At 44.1% G+C, this 25,155-nt stretch overlaps 1 protein-coding gene across 4 annotated transcripts in view; it reads left to right on the top strand.

Moving 5' to 3' along the window:
* The window catches only part of LOC135396482 (E3 ubiquitin-protein ligase HUWE1-like), a 146,706-nt gene that overhangs the window by 102,640 nt on the left and 18,911 nt on the right, over positions 1-25,155 (top strand). For all 4 annotated transcript variants that reach the window (XM_064627475.1, XM_064627472.1, XM_064627473.1 and 1 more), the window contains exons 62-68: positions 1,895-2,011; positions 5,952-6,380; positions 9,443-9,549; positions 9,607-9,753; positions 11,346-11,703; positions 22,633-22,786; positions 24,747-24,832. In XM_064627475.1, coding sequence (XP_064483545.1) covers positions 1,895-2,011; positions 5,952-6,380; positions 9,443-9,549; positions 9,607-9,753; positions 11,346-11,703; positions 22,633-22,786; positions 24,747-24,832 — 1,398 coding nt within the window. The remainder of the gene's footprint in view (positions 1-1,894; positions 2,012-5,951; positions 6,381-9,442; positions 9,550-9,606; positions 9,754-11,345; positions 11,704-22,632; positions 22,787-24,746; positions 24,833-25,155) is intronic.

Genomic DNA, 25,155 nt, shown 5'->3' with positions numbered 1-25,155 from the left:
AGTTTCTGATCCACAATTGGGGGCCTACCAACTCTGTAGTGTGCATGCTGCTAACCACGTAATAACTCTTCACAAATCGTGCCGGAATCGCAGCAAAATTAACTCGTACGTTTCCTGAGGCGCAAAGTGGGTGGCGTTGTTGCATGCGGTAAAAGGAAAACTTTGCTGTACGGTGAAACACGAATGGTACAGCCGGCGACGAGAGTTGTATTTATTTTTTGACAAAACTAACTGGCTAAAGCTCTATTCAGCCAGCATCTTTCTGTTTGCAGACCGTAGCTGTCTTCAGTTCGTGAAAAAGTGCAAGGGGTAGTGGAAAGGAGTGCAAACGAAGTGCATGACAGGTGCTGCTCTTGTGCAAAGTACACTGAGCCCAATCGAATAGAAAAGTGTAAGCCTCAGATAGTTTCTCATGGACGTCTGCACTGCACCGCAATTTTCTGAGAGATTGTCTATAAATTGACTCGAGGAGTGAAAACAGGCCCATCTTAACAAAATTGATTGCCAGTATGCTCCAGATCAATGATAAAACATTGCCAGAACCGACAGCTATCCTATTCACATTGTCTGCTCCACGGTGCACGAAATGTTGCACAGACGTCTGAGAAGTTGCAGCATTTTCGTAAACTTGTGCTGCATTCCCGCGGCACTTTTTCCAATTGAATGACCAAGTGGAGTGCAAAGGCTGCACCTCCGCTGCTTCGAATGCGGGAACTTGCACTGTTTGCAGTAGTTCACAAAGTGCAGCCCAATCCAAGATGGCTACTATCTTAGGAGAACAGCTAGATGTTTGGTGTGCATTTCAGCTTGAGCTTCACTTGGTTTTCTGGACTGTGTCGTATTTCGGGCAACTTTGGCAGTGGTCATGCAGGCGCAGCAGGGAAAGGAAGCTTACACACACACGTGCTCGACTGCTCTGCTTCAAACATGTAATGCCAGTTGATATTGGGATATGTTATCCATGAAAACATGACACAGTAGTTGTCATATTGGATGTGCATCTGTACTTGGATACAACAACAGTTGAGACTATCGTGATGTTGATATTTGCCACTTCCACTGTGTTGCCAACCTCTCGTCTCCTGCCAACCCTGATGATTGATGCAGTTGTGATCGTGCTTATCACAGTAGAACCCTGTTAAAGCGTACCTGGCAGCGACGCAAAGGAAGTACTACAGTATACGTACAAAGTGCTACTACGGCATAGCTGAAAATCGCACATACCGTACGCACCCACCTGCCGGCTGATGGATGGGGAAACACTATTCGAGAGGTAATTTAGGCAAGAAGTTAATAGCGGGCCTTGCGTTTTTGCAGTTCCCGCATGACCTCGCCCGACCTCACACTTTGAGAGGCGGAATGCTCTTGAGGTATCTGGCCACGTGCTTGACACCATGACTCACAGTCTCTCTAACCTGTACGCAACCAAAATGGTTGCGGGTACGACAGGACAAAGTGAAAAGTGAAAAACAGTACAGATTCACCGACAAGTACACGAAAAAACCCTACGGCATAAGCGGTTATTGAATGCGTTAGGTTTAATGGCACCCCCGTCAGGGACTCTGCCCAAGTACTTTTAAAGCGGAACTGCGGTTTATGCGGGCATGTTTTAACGAGGTTTTACTGTACCTTGAAATTCAGTGAAGATACCGTACTTGGGAAAATTTGACGCAGGGTGGTTGTTCACTTTTCTTTTTTTGAGACTGTGTTTGCAGCATCTTTTGCTATTTTGTTGCTTTCTCAGAGAAGTGATTTTCTACCCTTGACTAAAATTTTTGATTGCTCAATAATTCGGACCTGTTTTAAAATCCTAGAAGTCAGAAAAATGGGATATAGACTGTATTCATAGAAGTCTACATTTTTCCCATTGATGGCATGATTGGCATACTCGCAGGTTCTGGCACAGCAGCGGGCCGAACAGCAACGATTGGCTGCACAGAACTGCAACCCAGATGCTCCAGTTGATCCAGCTACGTTCATCCAGACCTTGCCTCCTGGGCTTAGGCAGCAGGTATGATGAAAGTGCAATACTCTGTTGAAAGACCTGGCAAGTGGTAGTGAGGGGGAGATTGAACTGCAGCTCCCCTGAGATAACCTGGAATATTGTTAAAATAATAATGTCTTATAAAATACTCTACACCATGACAATTTTGTGTCGATTTATTTAATTCTTCGCTAATTTCCATGAAGGAAAATTCCAGGAAGCACCCATGCATTTTGATGAATAAAAATTAGGGCTGTGCAAATATTCGCCATATTGAATACGAATCTAATACAGTAAAACCTCGTTCATTCGGATCTCATGAGATCTATGACCAATGTCCAAATTATCCGAATGTCAAAATAACGAAACAAAATGCAGGTTATACAGTTAAACCTCAATATAACGCAGCATGAGTACAGCCCTTTGCCTTCAAGATCGTTGAGAGCGAACTCTGGAGTATGCCATATCTGTTAACGACGTCCTTCTTCCTTTCGCCTTTCTCTATCGCGTCCAATATATCAAAAAGGGTTAAAAATTGGGCTGTCTTGGTTCGCCAGTCAGTGCTTGTGTCTGTCTTTTTAGCTCCTCGGCACTGGTGTTTTAACGCTTTTAATCATAAGTCCAATATATTTTGCTTGTCCTCCAACGAAAGCACTTTCCGTTGACTGGGCTTGCACATCGCAAAAGAACACGTGAGTGCAGAGCAGCTGCGGCAGAGGTGGCGACGGGAGAAAGAAAGAAAGACGCATGCATGCCTCCTTATGCCTTTGCCTGCATACACTGAGCTACAGTCTCTCCAGTCCTCTCCTAGATGGCACCGCCACACGCCGTTGTCGTTGCTCTGCGTTTTCTGGACGCTCGCGCTGTGCATATTCCTCAGTGTGGCTTCGTTAAATCCAAATTGCTGCAAACAGACTTTATCAAGAATTTCGTTATACTGAAATTCGTTAAATCGAGGTGTAACTGTATCTGCCTATGTGGACACAGGTTTATTTAGATAGAAGCTGCGTAATCGTTGTTTTCTTCCGGGACAAAATCTGTGCGTTGAAAACACCTGTCACGGATAGGTGCTCATTCGCCCGAACGCTGTCGGGTGTGCCGTTGCAAAAGTCCTTGAGGACGGCAAGAGCCTCTGCGGCTTCTTTGACGGTGTGACGAAATGGAACATTCTGCTTCTACCACTCACATTCGTCGTCCTGTGCAGTGTCTGCCGCGTTGATGCCCACGGCGTCATCGACGATTTCGTCCTCCATCAACAGTCCGGCTATGACAAAACCCTCGTCAATTGCAAAGTAATCCGAAAGCTGCATCGCTGCGGGCAGGACGTCATCAAAATGGTGATCGTTGTCCTCGTCTACGCCGGCCATTTCGCCTCACGCCTCTCAGCTTGCTCGGTACACAAAAACCGCAGTGCCAAAAGCAGTTTCATGAGACCACGGAGACCAAACACACAAAGACGTGCAGACATGCGTTGGTGGTCTTTGTGCTGAATGCCGAAAGACAGACACCACATGACGCCAATGATCATAGTGATGGCGATGGGTGCTTCGTCAGTTCACTTTGCTGCTATTTGCAACTGTTTACTGGCGCCACCACTCGAATGGTCTTGTCAGATTAGTGCAACTTCGTTCCATGGCCCCGCGAGCAAATGTCAGGAGCGCCGAATTATCCGTAATTGCTCCAAATGCTTCTGAATTTGCGAGCGTCCATTCCTATACTTTTGTATGCATGATTGCCAGGACCGCGCGGGCAGTCAGAGTTATCGATGGTCGAATTAACGAGGTTTTACTGTGCCGTATTTACTAGTGTAATCTGCGCACTCCTACTTTCGTGCGCAACAGAGGTCGTTCCCCTGTGACGCTGGGGCACATGGTGCTCCTTCTTTCGAAAAGGGAGGGAGATCCTCACCACGAATTCCCTACATCATGTCGTGTAATGCAAGCATTGACTCTCCCCTGGTGGAGGAGATAAGATCAAAGGGATTACACCGTGCGGAATCTTATTTCTGTTTTGACCTTTTATCCCCTCACAACAATAAACAGCGAAGCTGTGTGACATCGCACTGGCTTAGGAAATAACAACCAGAACACGTGGAGAGAACATATCAGGAGACCTTCTGCCAACATACGCGTCAGCATTCCGCAAGCTGGCTTCACCTAACGCATGCGTGCTTTAGGAGAAGCTCATTTTAGAAAAAGCGTGGAAAGCACGTGCTGGGCCTTATTGAATCATCTCGCAAATTTCGGCAGCATTGCCCAAAAACGAAGAGAAAATCCTTACGACTGACTTCTTTCACTGACAGTTATGGAAAATGAACAGTCACTCTATATTCTTGCCTAAATTTTTATTTTGGTGTAATTCTTCTGATACGAATTTCGGACGACACGAATGTCTTCCGCTACCCTGTGAGATTCGTATCACCGAGATTATATTTTATTATTCACCTAAAGGACCATCTTTTAACAGATTTTGCACATTTTTCAAGTCGTCTTGTTAATGCCTCGCGTAATTTGCGCACCCCCAACCTTCGCGTCACTTTTTGGTAAAAAAAAGTGCGCAAATTATGTAAGTAAATACGGTATTTTCAGTATTCATACTCGATTTTATTCGACAACTTTTTATTTGTAGCTTTCGAAGAAATCGAATATCTTTGAATATCTTCGAAGATTTGAGATTTCCCGACTTCACGAGCCGTTTACGCACTAAACCCATGCAGTGTTTTCAGAATGGTAACACACTGTAGCGGTGCGTTTTGTGCTCGTGACGTCAGGGTCACTCAGTATCATCAAGCGTGTCTGCAAACAATTTCTCGACTTCTTGCCAGTCCGGTAGGATGCACGTTCTCCGGATCCACTCTTGGTAACTAGCCTCCACTAGCAAAACATGTGCAATAGATTGCTGAAACTTTACGTGAGGAATCCATGTAGAACGCGTCGGCGCGTGAATAAAACTTCTACGACACAGAACTACGCAACAGTGGTGCACACGGGTCATACTCATGCGCATGGGCAATCGCTATCGGGAGTTGGTTTTGTTTCGCCGTTCTTGTGCATACGTTCGTGTTGTTCTCACATACCGTATTTACTCGAATCTAACGCGCACCTTCCAAGATGCAAAATAGCTCTGTTCTAGCGTGACCCCAAATCTAACGCGCATCATCCTTGAGGGTGCAAAAATATGCCGTAAACACGAGTGATAAGGTATATAACCCCTACAAAGATACATACTTATTACATGCTGTCAGAGTCACCGCTCACTTCGCACCACGGCATGTCATCCTCTGTGCCGTCAAGCGTGTATCATTGTGCAACATTTCTTTAAAGAGTTCTTGTTGCCATGATTCCCGTTTTCTTCAGCAAAGTCAATGACATGTTAATGTTCTGCCAGGCGTTCCTATGATAGCGAGACAGCTAAAATTAAGCCTGAAAAGACCCATATAGCCATTTACACGTTGAGGCTGTATCCGCAGAGCCCAAGTTATGTGTGCTGCATAAGACATGCTGAGGAGGGCCAAGCACTGGCCAAGCAAGGTCATCTGTCTTTATGTGGTGTGTGGCCACATGTCCCTTGTGCTATTGGACTGGCTGCAGCACTTTTCAGACCGCATGTGCTTCTGTTCACAAGAAGGTATCCTCCTCACGTGAGGACAAAACTTAGTTACAGTGGATTTGGGATGGGTGCCATATTGATGGCAGCAGGTAACTGCAAGGCGCTTTCGCAGATGAAAATGATTTTTCTAGCATTTTTAAAACTCAGTCTTCAGAATACTTGACCTAATTTTGTAGTACTGTTAAAGACGATTAGAGAAGAAGCGTTGAGAAATTTGCTGCATTTCACTTGTGGCATGCTATGGTTAGAATCACAAACTTTAAAGTTAAATGAAGAAACAGTTCATACATCTGAAAAAAACAAGGAAATTTATGAAATCCTTGAAAGAGATAAAATGCAGTGTGTTGATTAAATGCAGGTGCTGGCAGACATGGATGATTCTCTGTTGGCGCTGCTGCCGACTGACCTGGCCTCGGAAGCACACAACTTGCGCAGGGAGTTGGAGGCTCGCCACCGACAGATGCAGGAGCGCTTCTTTTCTTCACATGGTGGAACAGCCCTGTCTCGCATTTTGCGCACAGCAGGGAGAGTGGGAACACGCTACACGATACACACAGTGCCACACCACAGAGGCCAGTGGACATGGAATGCCCTGTCTAGCCGTGGGGGTGCAGGTGCTACGGTGTCTGGGGGCACAGCCAGAGGACGACAACTGCTGGATCATGAAGCCCTGGCCTGCCTCCTTGTGCTTCTTTTTGTAGATGAGCCACGTTTGAATGTCGGAAGGCTGCACAGGGTACTCAGGAACCTCTGCTACCACCCACCAACTCGGCTCTGGGTTATCAAGGTACTTCTTTCAAGCTTTGTGTTACAGTGGAATCTCAATGATACAAACCTCTTGGTCTTGCGGAAAGTATTTGTATCGTTTAGAATTGGTACCATCAAAAATGGTCTGGAACGATGCACTGAAAGTAAAGAAAATGTAATTTTGCTCCGTGTTCAGCTCTATGTGTGATCAAGACGTTAGTTAGGATTCTTTGGGCCTTCTTCACAACTTTTCACCAAATAGACTCGTCTAAAATGTGTAAAACTGTGCACACGCGTCGTCAGTGACGTAGGACGAGCCTGCAATGTGGGGCAACACGTTTGCAAGGGTAGTTTTTCTCCACATAAACAAAACACTCTTGTATGGCCGCTATGGGCTCCTGCTTCCATTTTCTTGGAACATTCAACCCAGTATTCTTTATTTTTTCTTGGCTCTCTCTTGAATGTATCAGCTATAACTAGGGCCAGAAGTTTCTGGGAAATATATTTTCTGAAAATTCTGGGTGTAAACATCGGGAGTTATGCTTCGATAGGTATATTCATGCAAATTTGGGATGAAAAATGGTGCTCATAAATGCTCATCAGCAGGAACCGGGTTTTATTCAATGGTAAAACGCATGACAACGAGAATGCCTTCGAGTAGATGGGTCATTCCACGCCAAACGTCCCAGAGGTGACGCTTGACCATCATCTATTTTATTTTTAAAGATAGCGCTGCTTTATTAGCGTGAGGAAACACTACGCCGAGTGTTTTAGTCGCCTTACAAGACTATTTGTCTCTGAATGTAAATTTGAAATAATGAAATTTGCCCTTGACCACTCACGTAGGAAACAGTTTTGTAAAAATCTGGATGAGATCGCGAGTATTTTGGTGCTGCAGCAAGGAAGAAGTGTTGGTCTACGTATCTGAAAACTCAAAATGTTCTCATGACTCACCGTATGTGGCTCCGTTGGTGAAAGGCGAATCGAAATGCAACTTTTGCTTTTTTTTCCCACTACACATCGAGTAATAGTGTCAAAAAAAATTTTCGTCTATGAGATATGACAGAGGTGTATGAGCTTAGAAATTTTCATTCAAAGGCAAGGAAGACAAATAGGTGAAAAATATACTCAAACTCGAACAAATGAAAAATTTAACTAGGGCTGTGGGAATATTCGAAGTATTGGATATTCGGGCCGAATAAAGCAATCGTGTTCGACATTCGATTCAAATAGTATTTTGTCGAATACGTACTTCGAATTATTCGAGTCATTGATCACTCACTCCAATGGCGTGCACATCTGGCAGTTTCGGTTTCTACAGGCTAAATTTTGGCGGATTTTCGGATTCAATGTGTGCAACACTGGTGTGAATCCAATCCAGTCCGATAAAAATCCAGACCTTTTATGGGGAGTTTGAGCATAGTTCTGTATGCAGGTGAAGATTACACCTAGTGTGTGCCTTATTTCGTGGTGTATTATGAAACGACACATGGATATGCCCAAATACTGTACGATTAAACGACATATCAAGCGGTAAAGAGTGGAACATAATTTTCTACCTCAAAACGCAACCAATCGTTCGTGACGATGTACGTCATTTCAAGTATGTACTTGGAAGTACTGCTTTAGGCACCATTTCTTTTGCATTTTGGTTCAGAGCCAGAGGAAACCTGAAAGCAATTACCGGCAATGGTAACATAACGCGGTACAAAAATCTAGTACAGTATCGTGCAAGTTCAAAGTAACAATGATTGGTGAACTCTGGCCGCCAGCAGAAAGTCACTAATAGAAGCAAACGAGTTATGAAGTAAGTTTGCGGCTACTTGTTACTGAAAGCTATGAATGAGATACAATCGAATTTCTGCGTATTATGCAGGTTTTCTGTCGTATTCTCAACCTCTATCATATCATCTGATAAGAAAAACACGCTCACTGAAAAACTGTGCAGGCTTTCTGGCTATCTACTTTCTTTTTTCTTTTCCTGTTCCAAAGTTATGCAAGTTTACCGTTACAATTGAGTCTCAGAGCCAAGTTAGTTCTTGTTCTTACGCCGCTCATAGCCACAGTTGCTTCGCGACGCTAACACGCAATAAAAACAAAAAACAAAAAAAAAGTTCTTGTTCTTCATAATTCAAAATGCCATTACATGTGGAATGGTTTCCCTGTACCCAAAGGATATGCAACAGATATTGGAATACATTACAAATATGACGATGTCTATGCTGATCGATTATGGGAATGCTGACATATATTTTTCAAGCCGTTCGAATCGAATACATTCGAATATTGCTATATGTAGTACTACTACGTATAGCAATATGTGAATGTATTCGATTTGTTATTATTCGAGGAAATAAATATTCTATTCGTATGTGATTCAAACCAAAATTTCACTATCCGCACAGCCCTAAATTTAACCTCAAATATAAAAAATGGTGGACAGCAGAAAAATATGTGGCAAGTGTTTTCAACGAAATATAATATCCATTGAATAAACTGAGCAAGTTTTAGAAAAGTAGATGTGTTTATACACGACAAAATAATTTTTGAACTTTGGTCTCTGGAGGAGTCAGGGTCTGCTCGACAGGCCTCGCGCTCAGTTTCTTTGCGGCAGCCTATTGAAGCTGCATCAGATACTTGCCAATGTCATCTGCAACTCAGGGAGGCCACTTGATTAGAGAGCTTTGTGGGGAAATAAACTTGCAGTAGTGAAAAGCTGCATTCATGAGTCGAGTTCATTCGCATTCGCAAATTATGACAATTGAGAACCCTGTAATTCTACTTTTTTATCCGAATTCAATTGGAAATTGAAACAGACAATTTGAATTTGATTCACATTGTCTGTAAGATATTCATATTCAATTTGATTTTGAAATTTTGCTGTTCGCCCAGCTCTAATCGTTATATCCAAGTCTTGTTCATGTGCACTTCAGCGGGTGAGCTGACAAGAACCAGCAATTTGATCATAATATTACCGTTTTATCTAAGATTATAATAGTAGACTGGCTGGACTGGACTACTAGGAATTTAGATTGCTAGAATACTTTTTACTCCCTTTTAATCCGTGTTAAATGTATGCACTGTTCTGGTGCGTTTTTGTAGTCACTGCTGTCAATCCTGGAAAGAACCAAAGAACAGAAATCCTCTTCAGAAACTGCACACCACCATGGGAAAAAGTCCGCCAAGATGCATGTCCAGAGCGACACAAGGTATGTTCCTCCCTGCCTAGCAGCACGTCACTAACTGTCAATGTTCACTTGTTGCAGGCTATCTCAACCTTCGTGGCTGTCCATTAGCCTGGATGCCGCACTTGGTTGTAGAACAAGCGTGTTTCAGATCTACCGGCAGTCAGGTTCCCGACGTCCCTGCCCTCAGGTCACCATTCATCCGCAGGCCTCACCTATTGTGTGCAGGTGGGTTTCTGTTTTCGCAGAGGTGGCACGAAGATAATGTGCTATAAATGCTATAGGAAAGACAAACGGTGTTTTAGAAAATTGGGTCAGACTGCATTCTTCACAAGTTGTGCAATACTGTGAAAGCAATTTGGTCCCAAGGCCTGCATCAAACAAAAACTATTGCAAAAATAGGAAATGTCTAAGTCGCAGTAAAATGTCAGAGTGCGACACTGCTCAATGCTCAGATGATTATAAAGTAGAATCTCGATGATACGAATTTCGGGATGATACGAATTCTTTTCCGGTCCCGGCCGGAATGCCTATTCTTCCCATGTATTTGAGTTCGGATGATACGAACGCATTATCTTGCCTTTACGGATGATACGAACAAGCCGAGGATGCAACACAGGTCGTTCCCCCGTGACGCGAGAGAGCGCGAGTCACACTGCTCCTTCTTTCGAAAAGTGAGGGCGATCCTCACCACAAACACCCTTACATCATGTTGCGCAATGCAAGCAATGACCCTCTCTTTGGTGGTGGTGGAGGATATAAGATCAAAGGGAAGGGAAGATAGGATCAAAGGGAAAGGATTGCACGGCCGGGAACCTTCTCACCTTATCTCTGTTTTGACCTTTTTACCTCCCTCGCAACAATAAACCGCGAAGCTGTTTGACATCGCCCTGGCGGAAAACAGCGACCAGAACACGTGGAGGGAACGTATCAGGACAACTTCTGGCAACATTACGCGTCACCATTCCGCAGGTCGGCTTCACCAAACACCTGCGTGCTTTAGGAAAAGCTCGTTTTAGAACACTGTCGCACCACTTGCGGGTGGAGAGCACGTGCTGGGTCTTTTCAATCATCTCGCGAATTTGGGCAGCATTGGCCAAAAACGGATACTCAAAAGCATTACGACCGACCTCTTTCACTGACAGTAACAAAAAATGAACAGTCACTGTCTATTTTCTTGCCTCAATTTTTATTTTGGTTTAATTCGTTTGATACGAATTTCGGATTACCCGATTTTTTTCCGTTACCCCTTGAGATTCGTATCATCGAGATTCTACTGTGTGAGCATCAAGCAGTGCTGCATTGTGATATTTGGCAAACAATTTATTCTCAAACAATCACATGGTATTGGTAGTTATGTTGTCCTTGGAAAAAGTTTCGACACAAAGCTGTCTCAGTTTAGAGCTAGATAAAATGCTTTTGTGTTCTCAGCAAACGTGCATGTTCAGCGGCGTTCTACTCGTACCGTTCAACTTTGTTGACGTGATCCCAACTGGCGATTTCGCGAAAGTTCATGTACATGTATAACCATACTCTGATAGAACGGTCTGATTTCGCGTTCCTGTCAATATAGTTATAAATGGGCTCGACTGTAGTACCACTTGTGAATTGTCCTGTTGGTGCTTCTTTCAACTACATTGTGCTTCATCTGCATACCTTTGCTTGTTAAGTTCGTACGAGAACTTGGTGTCAGTTGCTTAATTTAGTGGGTGAAGGCAATCTTGTAACTATATGTATGTGATTAGAAATAAATATTTTTTTCGGTCACAGCTGGCTGTATTAGGTTCGAGAAATATATCGATGACTCTCCCTCAATGCAGGCATGTGTTGGACACCCTGATTTCTTTGGCCAAAAGCTTCCCAGTGCACTTTCTTCCCGAGAAGGTGCGTGCGGGAGGTGTGGGAATACCTAGCAATCGCACAAAACCTCCTCCTGACCGGGACACTGATGTGTGGAGTGTGTTAGTCCGCCTTGATGGGGGAAGTTCTGGTGGGACTTCGAAGCGTGCACTGCGCAACTCTGTGGTTCCCCCCGCAGAAGAGGAAGGTACCTTTGAAGGATCTCCACTTGCTCAGCTTATGTTGTTGCTGGCACATCCTGTACTCAAGAGGAGCTCCCAGTTGACTGACAGACTGCTAAGGCTGCTGGCACTTGTGTCACTAGCTATACCTGACCAGGTGGGTGTGCACATTTGGAAATCATTTTGCAATGATTAGTACAGATGGTGAAGGATGGTGTGGTACACGAGATGGCTTTGGGAGCTATCTGTAGTGCCATAATAGTACAAAGTAGTTCACGAAGTAGAAAATATGCAGACAACTGCGTCATGTTGGCATGGTCTTTTCATGGACGACAATGCTTGGGAGATGGAACGGATGCCTGATGTAAGCTGTGCCCATTTTCTCTTTCGTGTGTCTCAGTAACTGACAGAACAAGGAAGGTAAGGACATAAATATGTGGAAGGGCAAATATCAGAGGGTAACGTCGTCATATGGGGACAACACAAATGCGTGTCTAGACTTCTAGATGGGTGTTATTACCCATACCCATAGGTGGTATTATAACGTACAAGGTGCGATCGTACAAGTACCAGTATGACGTATCAAAAGACGAGAAACATATTCCTGCCTACTTGCTAAGAAACAAAGACAGGAAGCTACTGCAACTGAAGGAAGGCATTTATTTACTCTAAACGACAGAAATCTGATTTTTGTTTGCCACAAAGAAGACAAAGTGTACCGTAATTTCACCGATTTTCCGATTTTTTTTCTCTCATGGGCGCTGTGCGGCTTATCCACCGGTGCGGCTTATCTGATGACTTTTTTTTTAAAGGAATTTTCCCCATACACTGATTTTAACGAAAGGGATGACAGTGTCTCTGGAATAGCACTGCCCTGCTGATGCACGAACAGTGCCTCACAGTGATGGGTCCACATTCGAGTAGATTGCCCCCATGCAGCTTTAATGAAAGTGGTGACAGTGATTCATGCCTTCTGGAAGACCACTGACCCATCAATACATGAAATGCGCCCAACAAGGGCACAATCCGATCTTGGTAGAACTCTAGAACTGACCTCCTTTGTTGTACACTATGCCGATCCCGGAGTATGAACCACAGGGTTTATGGCATTACTCTATGGTCTCCTTTGTCGCACATAGCAGTCGTCTCGTATTGCCCGCGGCTTATCTGCGAGTGCGGCTTATCTGCCGGAAAATTTTCAAAACGTTCCTAAAAACGCGTCCTGCGGCTTATCTGCGGTGCGGCTTATACGCGTGAAAATACGGTAGTTGAAAGAGAATAAATTACAACGGTGCTGAAAGCTACAACTCTATTGCCTGCACTACCAACCTTCCCGAACCACACTTTTGAGAGCTACAGTCGAGCCCGTTTGTAACAATATTGACGGGAACGCGAAATCCGGTCGTTATAGCGTTAAAAATGAGCTTTCACAAAATTGATGATCGGGATCGTGTCAATGAAGTAGAACGGTACAAATAGAACGACGCTGAACATGCGCATTTGTTGCAAGCGTAAAAGCATTTTTTCTAGCTCTAAACTGACACAGCTTTGCGTCGAAAGCTTTTCCGAGGACAACATAACTGCCGAAGCCACGTGAGGCTCAGCACCTTTTGAGATAGATGACTTCATGCGTTGCTCGTTGTCCACTGCTATAGTCATCATCATCATTCTCACTATCTGAACTGCATTGTACATCAGAATGCGCCTCTACGGGTAATTGGTCGACGCATGTTTGGGGGGCGACACGCAGCTGTCTGCCAACGTACATTTTGGAAGGCACGGTACTTCGCAACGAGGTTTTGCACCAGTACAGAATCCGTTGAGCATGTGCAACTTCGGGGCAGGTCTTTCCTCGTCAAAACACGTTCTGGAACCGCAGACTCCATCGTAGCACGCAGCAAACCAGAAAAAAAACTTGAGGGCGAGAGAATGATGTGGAGAGGGAACGATCTCCTCTACTTCTCGCGAGCCCCTTCTGCTCTTCCTAAGTCGCGTGCCTTGCAACGCGCGCATCTAATCCCCGGCAGTCATGCGTGGATAAATGCACTGTGTTCTCGCTTTAACGCTCACGAAGGCTAAGGCTCTTGAAAATGCCACCATAATTTGTTTTAAGTTAAAAATCTTGCTTTTCGCGTGTTTTACCGGCCACCAGGAGAATTCTAATCACTATACGCGAGCAAATGCTTTCAACGGCGATCATTATATCCATGTCTTGTTTACATGTACTTCATTGGGTGAGCTGACGGGAACCAGCAATTTGATACTAATATCTGAGTTATCACTATATCGAAGATCGTAATAAATGGGCTCGATTGTACCTTAATCAGCTGGACTCTTGCCCCTTCACTTTGTCAGAATTGCTTGGTCCATGGCCAAATTCCGCCCACCAGTGCTCGGCCTTCAAAGCACTTCTGACCTTTTTCAACACTGCAGAGGAAGGTGAAGAAAAGAGCCAGTGTCCACAATAATAATGATATGCAGAAGATCCAACTGTTGGATCTTCTGCATATCTTTTTGAACACTGTAGGACTTTGGTCCTCACTGTGAGGTGACTTGTTATTCCATTTCCCACACTACGTACCACCAGCAATGGGTTACAGTATCACTCCTGGCGATGAAAATGCTATGCTTCCAGAACTGCAAAACAGAGCCGTGTCAAGTGACGACGGATGATGTGATGTGACGGATAGTGATGATCCGGAAATTTTTCCAGCATGCTGTGATGCTCGCGTGCGCACACAAAATATAAATGTGCTCTACACTCTTTGTCGACAGGTAGAGTTCTGTAGATTGCCGTCCAGAGTGCCATCCAAGCGGTAGCTTCATGCTCGTATGTACTCAAAAACAGGTACCCAGTAAACATTGGTTTCTGGCAATAGAGTTAGATTAGAGATAAGGCCCCCGGGTCTTCCACGATTCCACGAAATTTCAGGAATCCATCGTGGAATCTTTTGTTTGGCACGGACTTATGCAGAATCCCTTATTTTGCTCGAAATTTCACGACGTTTTTGCACGGAATTCCATAGAAATCCGATTGGGTCGAAGGACGCGATTGGCGCGATGTGGACAGTTACTACGATGTGCAGCGTCGTAGGAGAAATATTGCACGCTCACGCGAAATCGCATCAGATAAGAGCGCGTGCTGCGCACGCTCCCAACTCCTCCAAGGTACACATCAACCCCGCAACATACTGTATTTACTCGCATATTTTGCACCATCGCAAAATTCGTGCATCACATTTTTTTGTTTAGCATTAAAAATGACAAGAAAACAACAAATTTCGTAATTTGCGCACCAGCGTCTCAGCGTCAGTGGCGATCGCTTTTCGCAATGCCGTGAGTGCTATGTTGTGGTGTTTTTGTTTGATTTGCACACACTTTCGAGTGATGGTCCACTGACGCGATGGACGACACCGTCAATCCAACTATGAAACGTGGAAAGAAATGTTGGACAAACCTTACGGCACGACATGACAATGTTTGAGTAGGGCCTGACTTTTTAGGGTTAAACCCGTATCCGCCCGATATTTACCCCCCGAACGAAATCTCTAAAATTCGGGTTTAACCCGAATCTACCCAAAAACATCCGGGTCTCGTGGCACACTCATAAGCGTCCATTAAAATAAAGTTTGATAACATTGCTAAACATTAGTTCCATGTTAAGACAAATTTTTAATAAACAAAAAAAAATCACCCGAATACACACGAATTCCTGACGACAGAATATGCTGTAACGGGATTTAACCCAAATACACCCGAATTTTCAAATGAAGAATATCACCCGATATTTACCCCCCGAATTTGGCCAAAAATAAAACCCGAAAAAGTCAGGCCCTATATATGAGCGGTAGTGGGCCGTAGTTTTGCCTCCTGACCGTCTGTGGTTGCGGTGCTATTTGGGTGCTTCTTTCACGCTTGTGCAATGCAATGATTATGTCAATATCTGCCCTTCCGAGAGCCTATATGACCTGCATACTAAAATTTTGAAGTTTTGCGTCATTTAAATATCGTAATGAACGTTCCCGCGCAATTTGCGCACACCTAAATTTTCTGATTTTTTTAGGCTGAAAAAGTGCGCAAATTATGTGAGTAAAAACGGTAATTGGGTTTTAGAACGTAATTAGGGTGCTCGCCCCAAATCTAGAGCTATTCCAATCAAGTAGTTGTCAATTCCTATAAACTTTGCTGATGCTGAAATATCTTTGAGCAGGTATAAAATTATTGTAGCCGACAATGGCATTCGCTGTCAGAGGAGAACACAAGATATCGTCTAATGCTGAAGTTTATAAAATATTTTTTAGCCATTTTTTCAGATTTTTTGTACCCACATTATCCAAGAAAGTAGTGTTTCCTGCTTCAAGCAGCCGTTGACTCCTTGCAGCGGAAAATCGCGGAATTTACAAGTCGGTGCCGCAGAATTTTGAATTTGCCGCAGCAGAAAACCAGAAGCTTTAGAGATAGATTACACAGCATTTTTGGTTTCTCAGCAGCTGATGAACAGTTTTCAAGGATACTTAAATGTTCTGGTTAGAGAGAAATCGATGAGTGGCGTACTGAATGTCATACTTGGTGGACTGACATTGATGTGCAATGCAATTCCTGGATGTTTCTGGCAGCAAATCGTCTTCTAAGAACGTTAGACATAGACTGGACGACTACTGATCACAACTTAACAAAAATGAGAAAATACGATAGGCGGCCGCCACCAAGTCCGCTTCTGGTTGGATCGTTTTGGCATTGGGCATGATATCTGTTGCTATTACTATGAAAATCTTTAAGAGAACTAGAATTTCTCCAGCATTTGGCAGAACAGCGAAGAGGACGAAACTAGAGACAGGGAAGAAGACACAACACACACACACAATTTATCAAACACAGCTTTGCAGAACAGTTATGTTGATAACCTTTTTGGAAAGATTGTGATCTAAAGGGAGACTAGGAAATACTGGTTGATTCTGCGGCTTGGACTCCTACATGTTGCAGAATATGGCAGTACGGCAGTAATGAGCATCGATTTAGTGAAATTCTCTGTTTAACGAAGAATTTCCATCACTCATACGCGTGCCCATAGATGCCAATGTATTTTTTGCGCGCGATTTAATGAAACACATTCGTTTGGTCGACTCTATTTAATGAAGTCTCTGGGCAACGAAAGCCGGCGGAAGCCTTCTGCATGTGTCTTCTTCTTTCACCATGAAGAAGAGAGGAGCATAGCCTCCTATATTGTAGGATGCCTAAGGCTGCGGCAAATTCAAAATTCTGCGGCACCGACTTGTAAACTCCGTGATTTTCCGCGGCAAGGAGTCAACGGCTGCTTGGAACGGGAAACACTTCATTTTCTGGGATAATGTGGGAACGAAAAATATTTTATAAAATTAATGATTCAAAGCACTGCTGTGGCTCGGCATTACATACAAGATATCTTGTGTTCTCCTCTGATGCGGTCTGTCGCCTGCAATCATTTTATATCTTTACTAGTTTGAACCGCACCGGCTTTCAACAAACATAACAAAATACAGTTAACGTTTCGGGTCCCATTCGGGTCCCATCATCAGAATGACGCTGTCCTGGTCGTCACCGGGTATTTACGTAGAAGAGGAGCGTAGCATTCTGGGAGGGGGCCTGGTTGTCGATTGATAGCTTCTTTTGTTTTCTTTATGTGCCATGACTCCAGCTGTCTCCTCACCCCCCATTTGTTCTTTTTCGCCAGAATGCATGGGTTGTCAAGGTCTAACACGTGTCCTGTTTTGCGCGCGTGTTCACACAGTTCTGTTGGGTTTGTTGCTGATTTCTCGATATCTTTCTTGTGTTCCTTCATTCTTGTTCCTTCAGACCTTGACAACCCATGCATTCTAGCGAAAAAGAACAAATGGGGGGTGAGGAGACAGCTGGAGTCATGGCACATAAAGAAAACAAAAGAAGCTATCAATCGACAACCAGGCCCCCTCCCAGAATGCTACGCTCCTCTTCTACGTAAATACCCGGTGACGACCAGGACAGCGTCATTCTGATGATGGGACCCAAATGGGACCCGAAACGTTAACTGTATTTTGTTATGTTTGTTGAAAGCCGGTGCGGTTCAAACTAGTAAAGATGTCTACTCCCGGCAATTGGACTATATTCAGAATCATTTTATACCTGATGAAAGGTCTTTCAGCATCTACATAGTTTATAGGAACTTTATAGGAAAGGAGTTTACAATGCAACTTTTTAAAGGCAACCTCACAGACATCAAATCAAAATTCTCCATTGCCACCGCTAAACTGGACATGGGAAGGACACCACCCTTTCCTCAGGTGAAGTAGGCACAATGAACTTGGGATAATGTTATCTTAAAAGGGGAATAAACAGGTATGCAAGGTGCACTTTTTTGTAATGCAGTGTGATTCGTTTCCTACAGTGACATTTAGCGAAAATTTTTGTCGCAAAAAAGTAAATAATGGCTCCAAACCAACCGAATATTCACTGCACTCTTTCGCGCTCATGCCCCGCCCTGCGATGCCCTGGCGACAATAGCCACACGTCATTTTGACGTCTTGCACCATCAACCATTCAAAATGCGGGGCGCCTATACACTGATTTTGTTTTAATATCGGGTAGTGAGGTCAATTCTAAACATATTTACACTTGTCAAACCCAAGGTAGCCAGATCAAAAGGTACCAAAAGCCCACAATATTCCATTTCATGTGTGCACTATGTTTTCAGCGCTGTATTGCTCTGCGAGGTCACAGCGGTGTTCTCACAACCGGTTCTCCCCGCACGCTGCTGTTTGTGTCAACGAGACCCGTCATTGGCAAGGAGTCCGAAATCTCCCCCATCTCCAGTGACTACAATGCAGCTTTGCTACACGTGCGAGACGTGTGACGTAGGTGCTCTCCGAGTAGGAAGGAGAGACTCACGTGGATTATGCTCATTGAATGGCATTGTTTCGTGGTTAAAGGCGCTCGCTAGAAGTAAATGAATTTCACAATGGGATATCGTGAGCCACGTTCTTTCATAGAGCATAATAACTGGAGAATATTCCTGGAGCTGTTTAGTGCCCCTTTAAGCTAAACTACAATCTGACTGTGTTGGCATGGGCAATTTTGTAAAGCAGGCTTCACCTCATGCAGGGAAGCGTCAGGTGAAGCCCGCTTTCGGGAGGTGCCGTTCATATTCGGCTATAGTCGAATATTCAGAAACCCGAGTTCAAGGCGATTGAGCAGGCACCTTACAATGTAGGAGGCTTCGGGAGAAGAAACCTTCCCCTCTCCGTTGTCCCCACGTGAGTTTTCGTGTGGTTCGTGAGTTTCGTGAGTTTTCGTCACGTGCGGTAGGCAAGCCATAAAAGGGCGGGTCCCAGAACACTACAAATGACAGCTACACGCGACAAGCACAGTTTCGAAACCGGGCTGCTTGAGAGGCCTGCCCTTTGCTGAGGGCCTCTTTGCCCCGGTTTTCAGACATGAAGACTCGCATTGCAGGCCTCTCGTGATGTCTAATTTGCTTTTGTTGACGCCGAATGACAGTAGATTGCAGTTTTGTGCTGTTTTTGACTTGTTTTTGTTCGCTCCGCTGTCGCCGACGCCGTCAGTGGTAAAAAAATGGGCATGACGCCACCACCGGTGAAAGTTCCATCTGTGCAAACGTCTATATGATACCCATTTCTCCTTCTTTTCTGTATGGGCCTGTTGCACTAAAGTTTCGTAGGGCGACCACAGCGCCAACTGCCCTCCTCTAGTGTAGAGTGCCCTTGCTAGACGATCGTGTCCGGTGTGTTCCCTGCCTTACCGCTGTACCGGGAACGTCGTCTCTTTTGTGGAAATCCTTGTGCCACGATTTTTCAGAGCTGCAGAGTAGGTGACAAGTGCCTATGTACGGAAAAACCTCCGGCCACACGACCACAAATGGTGCTGCAGAATACGGTTCGGAGTGCCCCCAAACACCGTGAACCAGGCCCATCTAATGGCGGTGTACTCTTGTTCTTTCTGGAATTTTGTTTTTGCGCATTTGTCAGCCGTCATGAGTGAAAGCGGACTATCCAAGAATCGTCGATACATGAGCGCGCAGGAGAACCAGGAGAAACCATCACCCGAAGTTATGAATGTTTGAAGCGATATTGTTAATTACGTATTACCTAGCGTTACGTGATGCGCCCTTCATAGCATGGTATTCGTTTTATGACAGATGGTGGTGTTTCGCGGTACGCACAGCACAGGTGTTGTTGACGACCATCTTTTTTCACTTGGCTTGTGCCATTTAACGAATTTCTCTATTTCATGAAAAAATGAGTCACCCTTTAGAAATTCGTTATGTAGAGTTCTATATAGAGTACATCTTTGTTGTGTCCTACTCTGACTATTGCGAGTTCTAGGATACTTTATTCGTGATGATGGTGACTCAGTTCTAATCATTGGCTCAGTGGCGCTGCCGCATCCTTGTATGTTCAGTTCTTTTTCCTCACATTTTCTCTATGACACTTTGTTTTTGAGTGAAAATAGTGCATTAATGCGAGTGAATACAGTATGTGGCATCTGTTCTTTTATGTACCAACTCCGTTTTGGAGTACCCTAGTTTTTTTCAGGGGGAAACTATTTTTCGTGTTCTATTTAAGTGCCCGTAATTATGCCAATTCATGTGGCATATAACTAGGGCCATAAATGTTCGGGATATGTATTTTCTCAAATTTGGGGTGTAAAAATTGGGGTTATGCTTCAGTAGGTATGTTCATGCAAATTCGAGTTGAAAAGTGGTACGTATAAATGCCCATGAGCTGGAACCAGGTTTTATTCAATTATAAAAAGCATGACAACAAGAATCCCTTAAAGGAGCATGGAAGTCACCCCAAAAATATTTTTAGTTTTTCGCTGCAACGTCTTCTACAACAAATAAAATGAGCTGCTGCAAAAGAACGATGAGCGCAGGTAACCCAGAGACCACGCGCAAGGCTCTGTTCTGCACAGCTTTAAAGAACAGTCTCCACATCCGAAGAGCGCCGAAGCGAAGCCAAAGACTGCGTCACGTATCACGGGCTACGGCACGTGATCAGTGACGTCCAACGGCACAGCTGAAACATGTAAAAGTGGCGCGCGAGCCGCGATTAAAAAACAAAGAGTAAAGGCACTGAGCAGCTTCTACGTCACGCCGGGCTCGTGTCTCTCTCCTGCGGCTGCCGTTCTCTGACTGTCTTTTGTAAAATGTATTGCACAGTGACATTACGCCGCAGATCGGAAATATTTTGCATGGTGACTCCTTGTGGACAGCTTCACAGATGAAGCAGGGTTTCGAGTCACGTTAAATGTCACTTCCATGCTCCTTTCAGTCGATGTCAAAGAAAACAAGCACGGCATATTAACTAGAGTATGATGGTACAAGGAACTCTGGGGATTTTTTTATGCTTGTACTTAAATGTTTTTGTTGACCTACAACATCATGCACATACTGCAACATGTCATCACTCCGGTTTAATATTCTCACACTTGGTTACCATTGAAAACGAGTCTCTGCATGACTCAAACTATTGACTGACACTGTGCTACTGTGAAGGGCCAAAGACCACAACTTGTCACCACATCTGTGTTGAGGCCTGTTCCGACATATAGCCTGTGTGCGGTTTAGCGGTGGCAGTGGGGGACTTTGATTTGATGTCTGGGAGTTCACCTTTAAAGACTCTTAATGCCTACAGTCGAGGAACAAAAAGGGTGTCCTGTTACTTCCGCAGGGCATGTATTGTAGGCTCCCTCCTATAATCTTCCTATAAAGTTCCTATAAACTCTGTAGATGCTGAAAGATCTTTCACCAAGCATAAAATGATTGCAGGAGGCAGACCTTTGTCTTTGACAGAGGAAAACGCAAGATATCATGTATGTAATGCTGAGCCACAACAGTGCTTTCAGTCTAATTTTATAAAATATTTTTGTTCTCACATTATCCAAGAAAATTAAGTGTTTTCCATTTCAAGCAGCCGTTGACTGCTTGCCGCGGAAAATCGCGGAATTTACAAGTCGGTGCCGCAGAATTTTGAATTTGCCGCAGCAGAAAACCAGAGGCCTTAGCTATAATTTAGCGCAAGTTCGGTGGTCGTTTCCGGCCTTTCCTGTCATGGCGCCTCTGGAGTTCAGTAGCATGCAGATGAACAAGTTTGATCATTTGAGTAAACAGAAAATTACCAGATATTTTGGATGGTGCTTGACAGTTCCAATGCGGCCGCTGTGTCATGAAATGCAGAATCAAAACAACTTCAGGGCCTCCGCGACGTCATCGCTGAAAGAGCTCATCATTGGCCAACACAAATCGAGTGCCAAAATTAGCACTGAACGAGCTCACGGGAACGAGAACACAAGCTCAACTCCGGCAAGCACTATTTTTTAGCAGTTTGCAGCACTGCAAGGAGGAAAATATAGCACTATTTTCTAGCTCTATATAGCAAATCACTATATGTCGTACCAGGCCTTTTGTTGCTGCCTTTCAAGCCCTGTTAGGGTCCTTGAATAAGTTGTTGACCACAGTGTGTTCACAGTGGGAATGCCTGAACGTCTGGCGAGTCATCAACAATGATGCTGATATTGTCTTTCTTTGTCAACGCACACTTGCAGCTGCGACCTCGCCAAAGTGCTTCTCCCTCGGTTTTTTTGTCAATGGCATAGTTCATGTAGCAGGGCTGTACTTCGTCATGACATGTTCAAGTTCGCTGTTGGCATGTTTGAGACTAATGCCAGAAAAACAAAACGCTCGCACAAAGTCATGTATTGCGCCTTGCACCACCTCCTCCTCCTCCTCCTCCTCCTCCTCCTCCTCCTCCTCCTGACGTGTGACAAAGACTGTCAGTTGTCAGATTGTCATTTTTTGGATTAAGTGCAAAGTGATCAGCTGTATATTCAAGGGGTAAATTTGGGGGAAAATAGGGTTACACCTGAAAACTTCTGGCCCTACATGTAACACATTAACTACTGATCATCAGCACTCTTTTATATCTCTAGTACAATGTAGTATAGCAGCTTTAGTGCATTCACTTCTATTGACACGGAAAACATAACCACTTCATGACAAAATGTTTGAACATCTTGCATAATGCAGCGATTGGAATGAAGCTATGACTTGATCTAGGTTACTGAGCCTGCAGCTCCACCAGTACCTGCAAACACTACTGCTTCCTTAGACTTGGAGGGGGCAGTGTTGGGCCGTGCTACAGAGGTGCCTTCATGCTCCAGACAAGATCCTCGATCTGGCACACCAGCAGCCACTGTTGTTCCCCAACCAGGTGAGATCGGTTTAAATTGAAATTTCCTGTTGAACATGCATCTTTATGCCAAGTGCTAGGTTATCATAGCTCATATTTCCACAGCAAAGCAGTGCTGAAAACAGCCACAGCTTTTCGTGGTTAGTCTGAGCAATTCGAGTGTGGGTCATTAAAGGAACAGTGAACGGGCATATGGACTGCTCCAAACCATGCTTAACTAATTGAACGGGCCATCAGGAGTGACTGGTTGTTCTGTACAAAATCGGCCTGCTACCATACACTCCACTCCTCTGTGGTGTGTGATGTTATTCTTCGAGGGAGGAGCTTGCTCAGGAGTGTCCTGTCCACTGTGCGAGAAAGGGTGATACTGGAATGAATCTTGTGAACTCGCAGTGAGGTAGCTGATCTGTGTGTTGCATATGGCAATAGGATCGAAGAGCAGTCAAGTGATCCGAGCAGTGCGTCGTCAGAATTTTATGCGTGTGATATCCTATTTTGCAGGGTTTTAGGATTTACGCTTCCCCATTTGCAAGTTTAGTTATCACAAGTGCACATTCTTTCTTTTTACAGCTTTGTAATAGACGTTACTACTTTGCATATTGACTTATACAGATGTGCACTGCACCATTCTTTCTTCACCTTTTTTTTTTTTTTTTTTGTACTTGTACCTCTCTAAGCTTTGCCCAGTTCTCTCTTTCCAGTGTGCTATGTAAATGGTGCTCTGTTGGAATACAACAGTGATTCTAGCTATCCATGTGTTGAACAGGCTGCGTCACCCTTTAGAGTAGAAAACGTGGTTTGCGTTTTAAAAAAGCAGCTCTGTCACTACTCTATTTAGGCTCCCTTGCATTAGGATATGGTGTGCAGCACTGCTAAGAATTGTAGAACTAACTATGGTAAGTAGCTCTGTAGAATTTTACTCGAAAAAGGAGGCATCAGTTAACTTCTAATACAGATTCTATGGATACATCAATATGGTCTTGACCTATACATACTATATTATGACTGTTCTAGGACATGGAAAGCCTATGATATGCATGGTGCTGATTTACCAAATGATGGATGCTGCATGATGGCAATCGAGAGGTGTATGGTTCGGGCCCCACTACTGTTTGGGTTTCTTCGATGACTGCCATATTGCAATCCTTCATGGATTTAACTTGCTCACCCGACATGTCACTTGATATGTACAGAAACATAGTGAGGTTATTGCATTACCTGTGGCATTTTCAACTGATGATTTTGTTGCAAATTTCAAATCATTCTCAAAAATCAAGAAACAAATTTTGCTTTTGTTGTGTCACCAATCCTTCAATCAGGTACCACTGTAGTCTTTACAGTGAAAAGACAAAGTAATTATCGACTTGATTATTAGGAAACCATCTACATGTCAGAATATGTCAAAGCACAAGTTCGGCCTTGCGTATGGTATGCTCATCGCAGTTGGCAGTGCTAAAGAAGAATTATGAATATTTGGAGCAAATCAAACGCAAATTAAATTCAACGAAAAGAGAGAAGCAAGGTGTGAGCATTGTCTTAAAATCTACATCTACAATCTACATCTTTTTCATTCCCTCCTGGTTGTTGATACCGTTGATGATTGAGCCGTTGATACCACAATTTCTCTTTGTCTACACGGTTAGTATATGCCGTGATGACACAATATCTAACTCACTTCACTATGCTTCACACCAGCTTCAATCTCACTGCTGCACGCAATACACCGAACAGCTACACCAGTGAGAGCTCACGAACCTCACACAATGAACATGCAACAAGGTAATGCCTCACTCACAAAGCGCACTTCATTCTGGCTTAATCCCTCCTCGCATAGTGGTGCCTCCCTTATAGATGAGTCTCGTTTGCTATGTCAGGCTCCTGTTTCACTTTCCTTTCTGTCCTTCTCTTTTAGCTTTTCTGCAGTCTCTGAAGCATGTGCACATTAGGATGCTTTTCTGACGCAACAATTTTGAATTTGCAGCTCCCAAGACACCTCAGCCATCTGCAGATGAGAATCAGGAACTTGAAAAAGCCGTGCTAGAGCAACATCTAAAACTGGCTGTTGAGGTGAGCATTTCTGCAAACATGAAACGAACGATCTACGAACTACTCCAGCTACACCATGTTTCTGTGCAAATATTTGAAGCTATGCTAATTTGTTATTGAAAACAGTCCAAATGCCAGGAACAGTCATATTTATTACATAAAATACACACCGGCACACACAACATTTAAAACACTTCAAAATGACGTTTCAGAATCTGTGCGGATTCCATCATCAGAATGGCATACGAGCGCCTGCCCCAGCCTATTTAAGTACCAAGGGAGCTTAGCAGTCGGGCAGTGGTCCGGGGTGTCTGTTGATAGCTCCTTGTGTTTTTCTTATGTAC

This window comes from Ornithodoros turicata, chromosome 6, assembly GCF_037126465.1.
Source record: "Ornithodoros turicata isolate Travis chromosome 6, ASM3712646v1, whole genome shotgun sequence".
Taxonomy (NCBI): Eukaryota; Metazoa; Arthropoda; class Arachnida; order Ixodida; family Argasidae; genus Ornithodoros; species Ornithodoros turicata.
This window is presented reverse-complemented; position numbering and strand designations above follow the sequence as displayed.